The following is an 18,276-nucleotide window of genomic DNA, read 5'->3' as shown; positions in this document are numbered from 1 at the left end:
TAGCTGAAAACTGCAACTCTATGCAGTTAATATGAGCTAAAGTATTTGACTAGACATTTATAGGCAATGCAAAATGAAGGCAATCACTGAGAAATTTAAATTAAAAATAATGTTTTTACTCAATTACCTAGCCAATTACAATAAAAATGTCTTGAGGTTTTTAAAACTCAAACAATCTGCAATACTATTAAATTTCTCTGGTTCTTTTGTTAGGGTGGACAGACCTAGCCTAACAGTTTTATAAGGCAATAGTGAATATACACAATATTCAAAATATATTTAGGTTAGGGTTGCAACTATGCATAAGCTAGACATCTCCTATGTTCTGATTTGTGGAAAGCAGAAAAGTTCAGCTGCCCGAAGATACACCTATTATTTGTCTGCTGAGGGCTCCCTGAAGACTCTTTAGAAAGGAGGTAGAGGAGGGAAACAGAGGAATTCATTATCAGAGATTATATATTATCAATCTAGCATAGTTCGTTGTTAGATTAGCTAGCCTAGCAGGTTGGAAGGTTCAAAGAGAATGGGACACTGAGTCAATATACTTTGATTGTGGGAAAGGCTCAGTAGGAAAGATTGAGTACATTGGAGCTCTTCCAGGGAAGCTGACCTAGATGGAACAACTTAATTAGGGTAATTAGGAAACTGGATGATAGCTAGAGGGCATCAATAAGTTGAAAGAATATTGATGCCATGAATACATCACCTCTATTCTATTAATATCTTTGTCCCAGTTCAATTCTGTTTCAACAAATACATATTTAGCCATTAAAATATAGATATATAAAGCATGCCTTTACATTTCCATATCACTCAACACATTAATAGTTAAGTACTCATTGTTTTTACCTGTTAAATTCACACTCAATTTCTACTGATGAGTATCTTTTATATCTCCATGATTGGTCATAAGATCTCTCTGATTGACCATGAAATCTCCCTGTTTGGCCATAAGACCTCCCTGATAGGACATTAGATATCTTTGAATAGTCATGAGATCTGTCTGAGTGACTGTAGACTCTCTCAGAGCGGTCATGCAATCTCTCTGGCTGGCCATGATATCTTTCTGTATAGCTACGAGATCTCTTTAATTGGCCATGATATCTCTTTGATTGACCATGAAATCTCTCTGATCGGCCATGAGATCTTTCTGATTGACCACGAGATCTTTCTGATTGACCACGAGATCTCTCTGATTGGCCACGAGCTCTTTCTGATTGACCACGAGATCTTTCTGATTGACCACGAGATCTCTCTGATTGGCCATGAGATCTTTCTGATTGACGATGAGATCTCTCTAATTGGCCATGAGATCTTTCTGATTGATGATGAGATCTCTCATTTTGACCACGAGATCTTTCTGATTGACGATGGGATCTCTCTGATTGGCTACAAGATCTTTCTGATTGACGATGAGAACTCTCTGCTTGGCCATGAGATCTTTCTGATTGATGATGAGATCTCTCTGCTTGGCCATGAGATCTCTTTGAGTGGCCTCGAGATCTCTCTGAATAGTGTTGATTTTCTTCTGATTGGCCTTGAGAGCCTTCTGATTGATGTTGGTTCCTCTCTGATTGGCCTTTATTCATCACTGCTTGGGCTTTAGAATTTTCATTGCACTTCTCCTGCAAAGAACCACAATTTTGAAAAACAAATGAAACATATACCCTATTGATTTCATTAACTCATAATGATATTTTGTTAAGCCCATTTCTATGGGAAACTCTTTTTTTAGAATTCCACTGCCCCTACTTTTTTTTTTCTTTTTTGCGGTATGCGGGCCTCTCACTGTGGTGGCCTCTCCCGTTGCAGAGCACAGGCTCCAGACACGCAGGCTCAGCAGCCATGGCTCATGGGCCCAGCTGCTCCGTGGCATGTGGGATCTTCCTGGACTGGGGCACGAACCCGCGTCCCCTGCATCGACAGGCAGACTCTTAACCACTGCGCCACCAGGGAAGCCCCACTGCCCCTACTTTTAAAGACTAAACAGTTTTCAGGACTAATATGTAGAAAGCTCCGATTTCTCATGGCATTGGTACAAAGAATATTATGCATATAAAACTTTAATAAAATGTTTTAAATATGGAAAATTAACTGCTTTGTGAATTTGAATATATTCCAAGGTCATACTCTACCTACCATTTTCTGGATCTGTGTTTTACCTAGAGAAACAACCAATTCTTTGACTTTATAGTTGAGAGACAGAATATTTAATATTTTGTAGCACAAATCCTTAGAACCACAAGAAAGTGTTCAAAATCATACTATTTATTCTTCACCTGTTCAGGATCAGGTGAAAAAGAAACTATCAACTAATACAATATTGTAAATCAACTATACTTCAATTTAAAAAAACTTACAATAAATTATCTATCTCTTCTATATAAATTAATACTTAATTCTAGAGGGAAAGACAAATAAGTGAGGGGATAGGTAGCTATAAAGAAAGCAGAAGGTAGACTTAATACTGTTAAAGTAAACTGGCCTGACAACAACTCAGTCTTTCTACCTTTTCACTTTTTAAATCAAAAGGGCAGTGGAGTGAATCAGTCAAATGGAAGTAATGAAACCCTTGACAAATCTCTATGATGCTACATAAATGTAAGTGGACAAAGTCATATGGACCATGCTAAGAAATCAAGCTTTCCACTAGCAAATAGTGCCTGGCAAACAAAATATGCCCTAGCTCTGACATTGTGACTTTGTAGTATAACACTACCAGAAGCTGAATGCAACTATTAAAAGGCAGGGGAGGTACTGGTATAAAGAATATTATTCACATAAAACTTTAGTAAAATAAAAAATATGACAAATCTGCTGCTTTGCTAAAGCATAAAGCCATAGTCACACTCCAGATTTTCTACTGTAAAACATAAATAAGGAGATTGGGTGGAATGCACATGTACATTTTCTTTTCTAAGTGACTAGTGTTGGGAACACAGAGGGTCAGCAGGAAGGATTGAGGCCTATCTCTTAAAGACCCATATGCATCCAAATACCTTTCCAAAGGAACTTGTGGTCTTTTTACAAATGTTTATATAAAAACTAATTTCGTCAAATTGGATACCATAGATTTCTACCTTTAGAAAACAACAGAAATTATCAAAAACAGAAACTTTCCTTATAAACAACAGAAACTATCAAAAAGAGTTGTGTTGAATAAATACAATTGTGTTTTACTGATATTAGGATTAAATCTTGTGAAATACAAAGCTAGCTTATTAGAATTTCAAAGCATGATTGAAAGCTGTAATTGTTATTCAATTTATTGGTAGAATAATTATGTTTACATTTTAATACATTTCTATATTGCAGAGTACTTTTTTCCAGTGAGTTCTGCTATAATGACAGTCTCAAATGTCTGAAAAGTATGAGAAATAGAAAGATGCTTTCAGGGCTTCCCTGGTGGCGCAGTGGTTGAGAGTCCACCTGCCGATGCAAGGGACATGGGTTTGTGCCCCGGTCCGGGAAGATCCCACATGCCGCAGAGTGGCTAAGCCCGTGAGCCATGGCCGCTGAGCCTGCGCGTCCAGAGGCTGAGCCTGCGCGTCCAGAGCCTGTGCTCCACAACGGTAGAGGCCACAACAGTGAGAGGCCGGCATACCGCAAAAAAAAAAAAATAAAAAAAAACCTCTAAAAGAAAGATGCTTTCAATTTGAAAATACTATTTTACAATATTCTTAGTTCATTTATGCGTTTCATACTGTAATGTAAGCTCATGTCCTTCTTTCCAAACTTTATCAAAAACTTTCTCACCGGGCTTCCCTGGTGGCGCAGTGGTTGAGAGTCTGCCTGCCGATGCAGGGGACACAGGTTCGTGCCCCGGTCCGGGAAGATCCCACATGCCGCGCAGCGGCTGGGCCCGTGAGCCATGGCCGCTGAGCCTGCGCGTCCGGAGCCTGTGCTCCGCAATGGGAGAGGCCACAGCAGTGAGAGGCCCGTGTACCGCAAAAAAAAAAAAACTTTCTCACCTTACAGATTAAATACCATCTCCTCCGTCAAACTTTCACAAATCCCCTTAATCAGAATGAATTGCTGCATCCCCACAATATATAACTTATAACCCTGTTAGAACATGTATTGTAAACTGCCTGGCATTAAATTTCTTTCTTATCTTTCTTTCCCACCACCACATATAATATTTGAAGCAGGGCTGTTCTGGTACCTTGCATAGTGCCTAGAATAGACATTTAATTAACATTTGCTAAATCAATCCTCTAAATATTTGAATATGCAACATGTTCTCCTTCCCCCAAAATTTGCATTTATATAATTTGGCAAAAATGGTTTAAGCTCCCAGAACCAACATTTTTTACTAAATGACCACATAACACTTTAAGAAGAATCACTTCATAGGGCAAGCTGAAACCATAGTATCAATGTTAACTTATGAATCTGGATATGAGCACCTCTAAAATTTCTGTCCAGTGACTGGCTCATCTATACAAGTTTAGAGGCGATGGATTTACCACCATAAAATGTACAACTATAGTAAGTCCCATCTGTTGGTTCCGGAGTTTATGTCATACACTAATGTCATCTTTTAGTTTTTACAATTCTTTCACAAGTCTACTAAAACTGTTTTTATACTAAAACTTAAGATCAACAACTCTTATTACATAAGGACAAAAATGAGAATGATTATACAAGACAAATCATGAAAACAGTCATCTCTTTTGGCATTTTATAAATTCAAAATTTCTAGCAGTGATTGAAAATAGCAAAAATAAATGTTTATTAAAACAGTTACAGGGGCTTCCCTGGTGGCGCAATGGTTAAGAATCTGCCTGCCAATGCAGGGGACACGGGTTTGAGCCCTGGTCTGGGAAGATCCCACATGCTGCAGAGCAACTAAGCCCGTGTGCCACAACTACTGAGCCTGTGCTCTAGAGCCCGCGAGCCACAACTACTGAGCCCATGTGCCACAACTGCTGAAGCCCGCGTGCCTACAGCCTGTGTTCTGCAACGAGAGAATCCATTGCAATGAGAAGCCCACTCACTGCAACAAAGAGTAGCCCCCGCTCACCACAACTAGAGAAAGCCTGCACACAGCAACAAAGACCCCACACAGCCAAAAATAAATAAATAACTTAATAAAAAAAAAACAGTTACAGAGGAAAAATCAATTAACAAATATTGAAGTTAAATTATGCTTCAGGCAGCATGAGGGAGTACTAAGAAACAATCCCCGCTCTTAATAGAATTTTAAATAATCCTTAATATTAAGAAATATATTAAATTTAGGACCTTTATATTGGTTAATTCTTGGTATTTATTTACCTGCTTCTTTAAAGGCTGCCTGTTTAAAGAGCTTTGTCCAGACTTGAATCCAAAAGGTTCTCCGTTTGGCTTTTCATCATTTCTTTCCTCGTTTATGAATCTTGAGTATCCTTTAAAAAATAATTATTTTCTGTATTTTCAGTAGGTAAATTCAACATATCTTTCAGAAGTAATACCTGTGATCTCATTGTTTTCAAGCTACGCACTGGTATTTGCAAAACTTTCGATATTTCATTAATCTGATATCACCTGAGAGTCTCGGTGAACTCTAGAACAGTCTTTGCCATACTATTTCTATTTGTATACCTTAATATAGTAGTCTTCTCTGTATACAGCACCTCAAATTTGGTTTCATATGCCACCAAAGTTGGACATATTATCTGAAATTCATTGAAAGAATACTCTAATAGAATAAAGAGAGATGCAGAGAAACTGTTTTGTATTAATCATGTGAATATTTGCCTCAATCATCTGCTTTGATCTGGGTGTAAAGACAGCTTAAGGAATGATCAGAGAATATAGTTATCCAAAGGCTCACGAAGGTCAATTTTATGTTTAGTCAGAAACATGAGATTGGCCCCCTTACCATTCTTAGCAGCTTTGCCCCTATAATAACCACCATCCCTCCTTTTCTCAGAACCTGCTAAGCCACTGAAGGATTCAAACAAATACTGTAAGGAACATGGGTAGACAGCTGGAAGGGGCTCAGAGTACACACAATGTCAAGACGGTTCCAACCTGTTCACTAGACCATGGAGATCGTTAATTGTTGAAAAGAATTCTCTACTATGGCAATACACAGCACATTCACATTAAAATATGCACACTGCACTGACCGATGTGATTAGGGATACAAAAGGCTTTCTTCATGTTCTTCTGCACTCTCTTTGCCCTACAGCATTTATTTTTTCAAAATGTGGATGCCATGGTGCTCAGGCTATTAACCATACTCTTAACCCTTCTGTATTGCCTCCTTAAAGTGGAACTGGACCATCTAGACAGGCTTGGGAGCAAGTACAAAACATTTCTCATTCTTATCCTGATCTCTCTTAAGGAAGTAACTCATATAAATTAAAAATTTTGTTTTCATTTGTCATGGCATAAATTTTTACCAATCCTGTATGCATACATTTCCAGGAAAGATAAAACTAGCAACACAGTGCAACTTTAGAACACATTCCAAATTTGTGAATTTGCTTTCCCAGTTACTCACAAATATTTCAGACTCTTTTTACCACGTGTGATTTTTTGTATACTTTACCTCTCTGCTGGTGATGCTTATCAGCATTTGATTGCTGTCTTGAAACTGAGGTATTTTTTTTATTGTTCTGTGTCTTATCCTCTATATCTTCAGTGTCCATACCTATCTTTCTAAGTATTATAATGTCATCTGTATTAGAAAACACAGAAAAAAATAAAGACAATGAAAAAAGCTGAATTACAACAATGTGTCTCAAGAGAATAATCTATATTCTTACCTCATCGTATTTTAGAATATTTAAAAAATTGGTAGCCCTGAAAAATAACACTATAATAATAATGAACTTGTAAAACCATAACTAAGATCAAACAATGCAGACATTTTAGGGTTAGTTTCCTGGAACAATAAAGAGAAAAATTCCTGTTAAACAGATTTATAGTAACTTCATTTATGCAAAAATAAAATACTCTCAGAATATAGTAGCTTAAGGGGGAAATCACTTAAATAAATGATTTTACTAAACGTTATTTTAGTTTCAGAGAAATGTAGAGCAGTAGTGTCATCCCTATATGTAAGATGACACTTTTGTAAGACTATATGTAAGAGCTAGATAATTAGTTGCATTTATTTTCTTGAAAAGTAAGAAAGAAAACAAGGGCAATGGACATTCACATGAGATACCAAAGAGGTGAGGAACCAAGATTAGTGTAATAGTAGGAAGCAATCAGATTTTACTTTGCAGTGAGGCATGTTCTTATGTGCTCATGTGAAGAGCACTTACATGGCATGATTTGAAGAATGAGAGACAGGTACCACCTGCTCTAAAGTATCTCTCCTAAACTCTGGGATGGAAAGGTCTAAAGGTTGGATGTTTTATCGGTGGATCAAAGCTTACTTAGGTCAAGGTATCTTTAGAAATAAGCACAAGTTAGGCATTTGGAAGGACCCAGTGAAACTAGAAGAAAGAGGGGGAGCTGAGAAGGGTGCAAAGAGGAAACAGATACCAAAGATTAACCACTCCTTTATTATTTTGCTTAATACTAGTCCTACCTCAGGTCTCCAAAAACCTGATTCTGATTTTCTTTGAAATAGTTGATACCTCCAAAGGTAAAAATCAGGGTAAAGCCGAATAATCAACTGAGCATCATTTCTTGACTATCCTATTTTAAGCCTTTGTTCTGTCTGTCTCTCAGCAGCCATTGGCTGTAATATTTCCTGCAGACATAGTCTTTAATTTTCTGTTCCTTGTATTCTTTTTTTAAAATTTATTTATTTTTTATTTATTTGTTTTTGGCCAAGTCGGGTCTTCATTGATGTGCATGGGCTTTCTCTAGTTGCAGCGAGCGGGGTCTACTCTTCATTGTGGTGCTCAGGCTTTTCATTGTGGTGCCTTCTCTTGTTGCAGAGCAAGGGCTCTAGGCACACGGACTTCAGTAGTTGTGGCACGTGGGCTCAACAGTTATGGCCCAAGGGCTCTAGAGAGAAGGCTCAGTAGTTGTGGCACACGGGCTTAGTTGCTCCATGGCATGTGGGATCTTCCCAGAGCAGGGATTGAACCCGTGTCCCCTGTATTGGCAGGCAGATTCTTAATCCCTGTGCCACCAGGGAAGTCCCTGTTCCTTGTATTTTTTATGCATTCTCTTTTCTTTTTAATTTTTCTTCTGTTGTTTCTCTGTATTCTACATTTAAAATCTGTACAGACTTTTTTCTCATTACCTTACAGTCGACCCTTTAACAACATGAGGGTTAGGGGTGCTGACCCTCCCTGCAGTTGAAAATCTGCATATAACTTATAGCCGTCCCTCCCTATACATGGTTCTTCTGTATCCATGGTTCCTTCATATCTGTGGCTCTGCATCTGTGGATTCAATCAACCAGAGATGGTGTAGACTATAGTATTTACCATTAAAACAAATCCAAGTATAAGTTGTGAACAAAGAATGTTGCCTGCCATATCAGTAAACAAAGGATGTTGCTGCCAACTAGCCATCAGCTACTGCAGCCTCCCTGTGCACCCTGAGGGGATCCAGGATAGAAAACAACCCCAGATACTGGCCCTAGATAGTTAAGGTGCATATCAAAGGAATCATTTCAATGAGCTCAGATTCTTGCATCTTCCCATGTATAGAAAAGTGCTAAATTCATTAACAGCAGATGGCTGGTTTTCTTTAATTAACTTTATTATCTTTTGATTAATTTAATTAGATAATTTAATTAATTATCTTTTGAGTTTCCGACTGCCTGTTTTTTCCATATACCCAGGCTCCTCCCTTACCTCTTTGTTACCAAGTCCAAGCTCGCTCTGCTTCCCGCACAACAGGCCAATAAATCGGGAGACAAGGTGCTGAGGCAAGGAATAGCGACTTTATTTGGAAAGCTGGCAGACCAAGAAGATGGCAGACTAGGGTCCCCAAAAAGCCATCTTATCTGGATCTGAATGCCAGTTTCTTTTATAGAATAGAGAGGGAGAGGAGGTGAGGAAGTAAAGTAAAAAAGCCATTTATCTTGCAAAATAGGAGGGGATGTGTTAATTTCTTCTTTTCTGCAGCCATTCACAGGTGGGCAGGGTCAGAATGTCTCTCTGTTGAACAAAGGGCTTTTAGTCTAACAGTCAGGCAGAGGGGCAGGGTTCCCTATGGCAGGTCATTATGTATGCTTACAGCTATAGAGAGTGATTATAATAACAAAAGCAACAAAAAGCAAAGGTTAAAGTATAAGAAACAGATTCAACATGGAGTCAGAATTGGCTCTTCCCTGTTACATCTTCAGAGCAGTCCCTCAGAGCTATCTGAGAGGCTGTCTTCTGGGCTTAAGTCCTCAGAAAGTCTGCCAAATTAAACCTAATTCTCAACTTTTAGGTTGTGCGTTTTTTTTTCAGTCAACAAAGTAGACTCGCATAGTTCAAACCTGTGTTGTTCAAGGGTCAACTGTATAAGGGAGTGCACTATCAGAACATTTTACAGGACACCACAGGAAGATTTTTGAATCTCCAACCCTTCTCCCTCATCAGCCCTGAAACAATCACTACCCAGCCTACAGAGACCCAATGAGATAGGTGACTTCCCATATAGGAAAGCAAAACTTCCAGAGAGGAGAAAATGAAGCACTGGTATCTTTCACAATGAAGTAAGTGCTTTCACATGAGGGAGTGCTCTGCCTTGTGGCACTCAAACACAATTTGCAGTGCCTTTAAACTTTTCCTGTCCTCAGAGTGACCAAAATTAACATCAAGCTCTGTCTTAGAATTGCATAAGGATTAAACAAAATAGAAAATTTCTCAAGGCTCATGCTGACCTACAGCTACAGTTGAGAAATATTTATCCAATGCTTTATGACAGGGATGGCTCAATGGATAAACCATGTGGATTAATAATAACACTTTTAAGGGAGTTCACTGGTGGCCTATTGGTTAGGATTCCGGGCTTTCACTGCCTTGGCCCATGTTGATCCCTGGTTGGGGAACTGAGATCCCACAAGCTGCACAGTATCACCAAAAAATTTTTAAAAAAAACCACCTTTAAATTGAATAACACTTTAAAGTTTACAGAGCATTTCCACATAAAAGCTCTTGGCACAGTACTTGGCATATATGAGACACTCAATAAATAAGAAAATAAATGAACAAACAATTATTAAGTGTCTGATATATACTGTGCCCCCACACTTAAAGGTCAGCAGAGATTAGCCTCACTTTTAACGAAGAAAACAGGAATTTCCTGGTTGTCCAGTGGTTAGGACTGTGCACTCTCACTGCCGAGGGCTCGGGTTCAGTCCCTGGTAGGGGAACCAAAATCCCACAAACCATGTGGCATGGCCAAAAAGAAGAAGAAAACAGACTCAGGAAGATTGCATGACTTACTTGAGGGCAGAAAATTATTCTGTTAACAAGCTAGGACAGATTCTAGTCCAAGACCCTTGCCACTACATTACACTTCCTCCTTTGAAAGCTCAGCTATTCCCCAGAATTAAAACAGCAGCACCGAGGCTAGTGACCATTCATTTGAATGTGGTATTCCTACTAAAATAGCATTTTCCTTTCAATTCTATTTGAAATTAATTGCACAAAGTCAAGTTTAGCATTCAATTAGTGTAACAGCAACCTCTAATCCAGTATTCAAGCACCCATTTTGCCCTGCCCCCCTGATTCCTTCAGCCTAAGATTTGGTATGCAACCATTTGGTATGCTTGTTTTGAACCACAGAGTGCTATACAGGAAAACTATGGCATGGCTTTAAATCCTGTCTGTGGTCTTATTTGCCCAAAAGGACTTCAGCCATTTGAGCTTTGAATCAAACCACCCTGCAACTCACATAATTCTTATAAACTCATGAGTGAAGTACATAAAATGGCTCTGGAAATACCTAGTGTCCTCTTCCCCTAAATTCAAATCCTTCTCCATTAGTTTAGCTTACACATAACATTATAAAGACTTCAGTTTTAAGGTCATCCTGAGAGTGCTACATTAATCCCACAGGATTTTTTGAATCCTTTCCTTTTGAATATATTACTGTATGGAAGCATTTTCCCATCTCAGTTTGACTCAATCCAAATGTCATATAACTCCCTAGTAATATGAATGAACAAACGTCAGAGAAAGAGTAGCGAATAGCAGTAGTATGACAGAAAGCAAAAAGTTGTACATTTCATACAAGACGGGATTTTTATAAAAATGTCATTCGCAAATAGGCTTTACAGAGATTGTCAAAGTTCAACAAATGTGTATAAGTTTCATATCTGCTACCTGGCCAACAGCATCAAGATATTTTGACTCATGGTAACTGTTTTAGAAGAGAGAAGGTAGAAATATGCTCTGGTATCCATCCAAATCTACAATAAGGAGACTCTTTGAGCCAATAATACATTATTTTCCCACTTATTTAGCCATACCTTAAGGCCATTCATTGCCCTAGACTACAAAGGATTTTGTTATGGTGTTGACATTTAAATTTTCTTAAAAATGGTCACTGCTTTCACCTAATTTATTCTCATAAGTGATAGTACTGGCTTCTCTTTAAAATATAAGCAGCCCTGTAATATGGGTTCGGGTTTAATGACTACACCCACAGCTGCTATATAAAATTCATTTAACTAATAAGAAATTCAATTTTCTCTTTGTTATTTTTCCATTTTTGTTGTACTTATCCCAGAATTGAATCTCACATCAATTGTGCAAAAGGGTCACTTGTACAAGGGAAGATAAGTACACCAAAGTAGAGTACAGGAAAACAAGCTACACAATAGACAGTAGAAATTTGTCCTGATAGTCTGTAACACAGGTAAATGAAACTCTGTTTAAAAGATGCTGTTCGGGAAGATCCCACATGCCGCAGAGCGGCTGGGCCCATGAGCCATGGCCGCTGAGCCTGCATGCCCGGAGCCTGTGCTCCTCAATGGGAGAGGCCACAGCAGTGGGAGGCCCGTGTACCACAAAAAAAAAAGTTTTGCCTGTTCCCACTGAAAAGATCAAAACCCGGACTCATTTGTTGGAGAACCAATGTTTAAGAGCATGAACCAGTGACGTCTTAAATATTTTTTTACAACCCTAAAATTATGAAATTTTACTATCATATGCAGCCTCCAACTAACTTACCATATTCAATTCGACATCTTTCCTCGGCCTTGCAACCATGATTTGAGCCTATCTTTTCCAAATTACATTCTCCAGTATCCCCCTAGCTCTAATCATCTACTGAAATGACAGTGCCTCCTAAATCCGTTGAATCTGCTATTGTCCAAGTTAAACCAAACAAACACCTCCCTCAGTCTCCCAAAGCTTGACATTATCTACTGTTTAAACCCCATCCCTCAACCAAATGATTTTCAATCTCTCTCAAGTTGGCTACATCTCTAAAGTTTGATATCCAAATCCAGAGAGAGAGAGTAGGTAACTACTCCAGCTTCCCAAATTGCTAGCTACCCAAAAGTGAGGCTGTAGGTCCACTTTCTGAAGGACATATAGCAAACATATACTCAACTTTTTCCACAGGTTTGTGCGCATTACCTGTAGTATCTCATTTAATCCTCAACAACTCTATGATGCAGATACTACTCAACTGAGGAAACTCAGGCTCCAAGAGATAAAGAAACTTGCACAAGGTCAAACAACCACTAAATTTGGGGGACCAGGCTGCTCTGCAACTGTGACCCCTAATTCTCTGAATTTTGAGAGAAACTCATTGCTTTGGCTATTTACCAGTTTATATTTTTACCTCTATAAGCATCTGTTAAACACCAATCAATGAAATCAACACAAAGAAAAGTGCAGAAAGCATTTGGATTTACCTAAGTGCTATAAATTGCCCTCAGTTCTGGGATTTTCCCCCCACTCAGAGTCCCTGTGACAGGGCGGGGCCTAGAATAAGGCAAGTGAAACACTTACCTCAGGCATAAAATTTAAGGAGGCTCCAAAAAACTCAGTATGCAAGGTAAAAGTAATATTTAACACAATATTTTCAAAAATGAAAATCAATGCAAGAACAATCCCTGATGAACAAAATATCAACAACAAAAAAAGACCAGATCAGACCCTGTACTTGAACAACTTTGCCTTACTTGCCTCACTCCAATTCCTTTATTTACAAAAGAAAAATACTGTTTACCAAAATGGGGTGACCTGCCAGAGGGTTGTACCTTGGTTTTTAAAAATATTTCACTAAAATATTATTTATCTTGGGGGGTAGGGTAAATTGGGAGATTGGGATTGACATATACACACTACTATACATGAGTTAGATAACTAATAAGAACCTACTGTATAGCACAGGAAACTCTACTCAGTATTCTGTAATGTCCTATATGGGAAAAGAATCTAAAAAAGAGTGAATATATATATATGTATAACTGATTCACTTTGCTGTTCAACAGAAACTAACACAACATTGTAAATCAACTATACTCCAATAAACATTAACTTTAAAAATGTTATTTATCTTGATCACTGAAATTTTGGTGCCTCTTTAAATTCTGCACCCTTGGCAAGTGCCTCACTTGCCTGACCATAGTCCCAGCCCTCCCCAGTGACCAAATACTATTTTTTAAAAGTCATTTTAATGCCACAAAATGTTTAGGAACTCATGTTGGAGCTGGGGGTGGGGAGCAAGCAGTAGTGTGGAATCCACAAGGTCTATGTCTTAGAAGAGTAAAGCCTGTTGATACCGATCATGAAATAGATTGTTAGAAACATGTGAAAGCAGAAAAAAAGAAAAACAAGAAAATTTCTTAGGTACTATTCATGGCCATTCCCCCTCAGAAGCAAAGGGGGAGGTAGGAAACTTCCTCAACCTCATAAAAGGCATCTATGAAAAACCCACAGCTAAAATGATGATTGATGGTAAAAGACTGAAAGCTTTGCCTCTGAGATCAGAAACAAGTTAAGGACATTTGCTCTCACCACATCTATTTAACATTTCATTGGAAATTGTAGCCAGGACAATTAGTCAAGAAAAAGAAATAAAAGGCAACCAGATTTGAAATCAAGAAGTAAAACTATCCCTATTCTCAGATGCCATGATCACGTATAGAGAAAATCCTAAGGATACACACATACACACACACATATTAGAGCTAATAAACGAGTTCAGCAAGGTTGCAGAATACAAGATCCATACACAAAAATAAATTCTATTTCTATACCCTAGCAATGAACTACCCAAAAATGGTTAAGAAAGCAATCCCACCAAGAAGACCATTTAATAGGAGAAAGAATAGTCTTTTTAACAAATGAACTGGATATTCACATCAGGTAGTTAGATCCTACCTCATTCTATCTGCAAAAATTTAACTCAAAATGAAGCAAAGATGTGAATGTAAAAGTGCAAACTAGAAAACTCTTAGATGAAAACACAGGAGTAAATCTTCATCATTTCTTAGATATGATACCAAAGCATGAAAAACAGAAGAAAAAAATAAATTGTACTTCATCAAAATTAAAAACTTTTGTGCTTCAAAGGGCACTGTCAAGAAAGTGAAAAAGCAAACACAAAATAGGAGAAAATACTTGTAAATCATGTATCTGAGAAGGTTCTAGTATCCACAACATATAAAGAACTCAACAATAAAAAGGCAATCCACTTTCATTTCAAAAGTCCACCCTCCCTGTTTTGCTCTCTCACCCTCCTTATTTCTATGGTTCATTCTGCCTGCTCCCTACCACTTCTGAGGTTTTCCTGGCTGCAATGCTCTGCTCATTTCTGAGGTCTGCCCTCCCTGTTTCCTCTTCCACTCCCTTTCCTAAAGTCTACTGTCCCTACTCCTTGCTCTCCCCACTTTTTTTCTCCCCACTTCTAATGATTGCCCTTACTGCTGCTCCCTGTCTCATATTTTAGATCTGAACCCCTGTCCTTGCTCCTCATTTCTGAAGTCTGTCCTTCATCTCTTTCCTCATTTGTAAGATCAGCCCTCCCTGCTCCGTGCCCTTCCATTTCTAAGTTCCGCCGTCCCTGCTCTGCTCTCCCACCCTCAATCTCTAAGGTGAAACCTCTTCTTACTGCTCTTCCCATTTTCAAGTTCGGCCCTCCTTTGCTCCTCCCCTCCATATCAAGTCGGCCCTCACTGCCCTGCTCCTCCCCCTCTCATTTCTAAAGTCCCTGATGCTGTGCTGCTCCTTCCCCCCACTCCCATGGCTAAGGTTTTCTCCTCCTCTGCTCTGTGCTGCCCCACCCCCACCCACCGCCAACCCCGCCTCATTTAAGCAGTCCATCCTCCCTCCCTCCCGCTGCCCATGTTTAAGTGGATGAGAGTGAGTAGAGCTCTGAGGTGAGACACTAGACAGCACCAGCAGAAGGGAAAGGCGGTCTATGCTGAATCGGCACCAGTCAAGCAACCAAATAAACCATCCCTTTGCCCAGTCTGGCTGCTCGACCACCACTCCTCACAAATTAGCCTTAGCCTTAGCCTTGCTCCTCCAACCCCTGGAATCCAGTCCTTCGTGATGCCCTGCGAAGAGTGAGGGACTGTGAAAGGGCGGGTAACTTGCTATCATTCCTTAAGAGGGTAAAATAGGGCTTCCCTGGTGGCGCAGTTAAAATATATGGACACAGCCGGCTTTTCATTTCCCACACAGGGCCCTTTCCCGCAATCCCTACTCCGTGATTTCTGTCAGCTTTGGCCAGTTTCCCACCTAAGAGGTCAGGGCTAGCCTGAGGCGGTCCGGTCAGGCCTGGTCTGAGGCGGTCCGGTCAGGGCTGGCCTGAGGCGGTCCGGTCAGGGCTGACCTGACGCGGGAAAATGGGAACAGAGAGGAGAGGCAGGGGCCAGCAGGCTGGCCAGGTGCTTTATCTACATGGGGGCGGGTGCTGGCACAGAGGGGAAGCCTCCCGGCACAGAGGGGAAGCCTCCCGGCCCAGGGTGTGTGCCTCACAGCACCGCTTCCAGCCTGCCTTTCTCCAGGCAGCCCTGACTAGCGGGGGCTGGGGTCCGGGATCTACATACCTAGAGACAAGTCTAGAATGTTCATTTTTTCTCTATTGTTAGTGCCTGTAAGCACCTTTACAGGAGGCAGTTTGGAAACCGAAGCCATCTCTTCAGCGAGACGGCGCAGCACTGTGGCACCCCCTCACGGCTTCCTAAGGCAGGCGAAACTTGTCAGCCAATCACAGTCCTTTGCTTCTCTGTTGCTAAGGCCCAGGGGGTAGAGCTTGGAATCTACCAATCAGGAACCTGGCTCACCAGAAAAAAAAAAAAGACCTGCCCATTTCTTTCCCGCGCTTTCTAAAAATTGTCTCTTCTCACATGCATCGACCGCTCAGTCAGACCCTTTTTTTTTTCTGTGACGGCTTGATCCTTGCTTTTCATAGCTCTTAGAAGAACCCCGTTTCTCCTCTTTGAGGTTGGCATTCCTTGTGAATAAAACCTTATGTTTTTGACGTGATGGACTTGTTCCCTGTTTCTCTCAAATTTGAAGAGCTACCACAAATCTAGCAGTTAAGACTCATCCACAGACATACAGTGCCACATACTTTTTCATGACTTCCCTATAGGTGCATCCATGACATTCTTTAAGAAAAATGTAATTGTTGCTCTTATTGCCTAATACTGCTCAGTATACACTACTTTTAAATGTTAGAGGAATCCTGTGTCACTGGTTCTTCAGGGGAAATAAAAATCAAATTAATAATTTTCGAGAGCTGAAAACTTGTTCAAGTTGTTACAGAAACCACAACATAAATGCAGAAGAGATTTAAAATTGTAAATCATTTAATTATTTGTTGTATTTAAGTCATTGCTTAGCACCAGGGTCCTAAAGATTAATAGGTCATTCTTTTTCTCAAGGCATATACAGTTGCCTGAAAACAATAAATATATGCAAAATATTAATTTAGGTGCTATAATTCAGTCCATACAACAAATACTGAGCTCCTTACTGTGTTAGGCTCTGGGGATACTGGTAGCTACAAAATATATGTATGAGACAAAGGAGAAAATCCACCTTGTGTATCAGGAAAGAATCATTTAAGACTTGAAAAATTAGGGAGTAATTTTAGGGGTGGGAAGGGTATTTCCTGGCAGAGGAAGCATCACTACCAGCACACTTTGGAAAGTGCAAGCCATTCCGTGTGGTGAGGTACTGAAAGATGAATCTGAAGAGATCAGCAGAGATTAGATTATGGAGGACTTTTATATTATGTGAAAGATTTGGAACAATTTTTTCCTATCAGATTTATTGAGTTATAGAGCAATAAGGGAAGAGGATCAAAAACAGAACCCCAAGGAAATTACAAAGGAAATTGAACAGAAAATATCAGAGTTATGGGAAAAAACAGGAAAGTGTTATCCAGGAAATAAAGGGAGAATTCCAAGAGGAACTTAACGGTCCACTGGGTCAAGTGTTGCTGGAAGGTCAAATTAGCTAAGAAGTGAATTCATTAAATTTAGCAATTAAGAGGTTTTTTTTTTCAACCTTCAGCAGAGTTCTAACAGACTATAAGTTGAGGATTGATCAATTAATTAATTAATTTTTATTTAACAAATACATATAGCATTTACTATCTGCCAGGCACTGTTCTAAGAGCTTTATTAGTCACTCATTTAATCTTCATGATAACCCTGTAACCTAGCAGGACCCCGTGATCAACCAATCAGAGAACTGTGCACAAGCTGATCACATACCTGGCAACCCCACCCTCACTCACCTGGCTTTTAAAAGTGCTTTGCTGAAGCCCCTTCAGGGATCTCGGGGCTTTTTAGGGCATGAGCCACTGCTTCTCCTTGCAGGGCCTTGCAGTAAAACTTTCTCTTCTCTAAATTCCAAAGTTTCAGTTTGTTTGGCCTCACTGTGCATTGGGCACATGAACTTTCATTAACAATCCTGGAGAGTCAGTCAGGAGATCTTGCCCATGGCAGGTCGACCCCAGCCTGGGGCAGCCCATTCCGAGACCCCAGCAACTCCCGGAGCCCATTTCGCTCTGGGGATCTCAGAGGGATGGTCCCTGACAGGTGCCAGCCACCCATGGCATGAGGCTGTTTGGAGCCAAGAAACGACTGGAGCTGCAGTCCACATTCAGTGTTGTTGGGTAAGTCACTAAAGTTTGTGCAGGCTTGGAATTCTCTCCCCTCCATATGGGTTGTTTCTCTTGTGGGAAGTGAGCTACTTTGCTGGAGGGTAAGTAGTTCTTGTGTGTACAACTGGGAACAGTTTCCCCCCTCAGTTTGGGCTTTCCCTCTATGGGACAAGCCAACTTGTTTTGCATTTGATTGGGGTACCCTGTTGGAGAGGGGAATTGTCAGACTCTACCTGATTTGGGAACTGGTTCATTTCAAGAGCTGGGCCAATTTGTTAGGAGGCCTACATTTGGGAG

General features: G+C 39.9%; 1 protein-coding gene across 1 annotated transcript; it reads right to left on the bottom strand.

Annotated features, from left to right (window-relative positions):
* Positions 1 to 871: 871 nt before the first annotated feature.
* LUZP4 (leucine zipper protein 4) lies at positions 872 to 15,998 on the bottom strand. Its single transcript, XM_024731902.1, is given in 5 exon segments — positions 872 to 1,234; positions 1,236 to 1,625; positions 5,281 to 5,390; positions 6,542 to 6,670; positions 15,911 to 15,998. Coding segments are annotated over 5 exon segments (1,080 nt in total).
* Positions 15,999 to 18,276: the final 2,278 nt, after the last annotated feature.

Source organism: Neophocaena asiaeorientalis, unplaced genomic scaffold (genome assembly GCF_003031525.2).
Source record: "Neophocaena asiaeorientalis asiaeorientalis breed wild unplaced genomic scaffold, Neophocaena_asiaeorientalis_V1.1 scaffold178, whole genome shotgun sequence".
Taxonomy (NCBI): Eukaryota; Metazoa; Chordata; class Mammalia; order Artiodactyla; family Phocoenidae; genus Neophocaena; species Neophocaena asiaeorientalis.
Note: the sequence above shows the minus strand (reverse complement) of the source record. Positions and strands in the feature narration are given on the sequence as shown.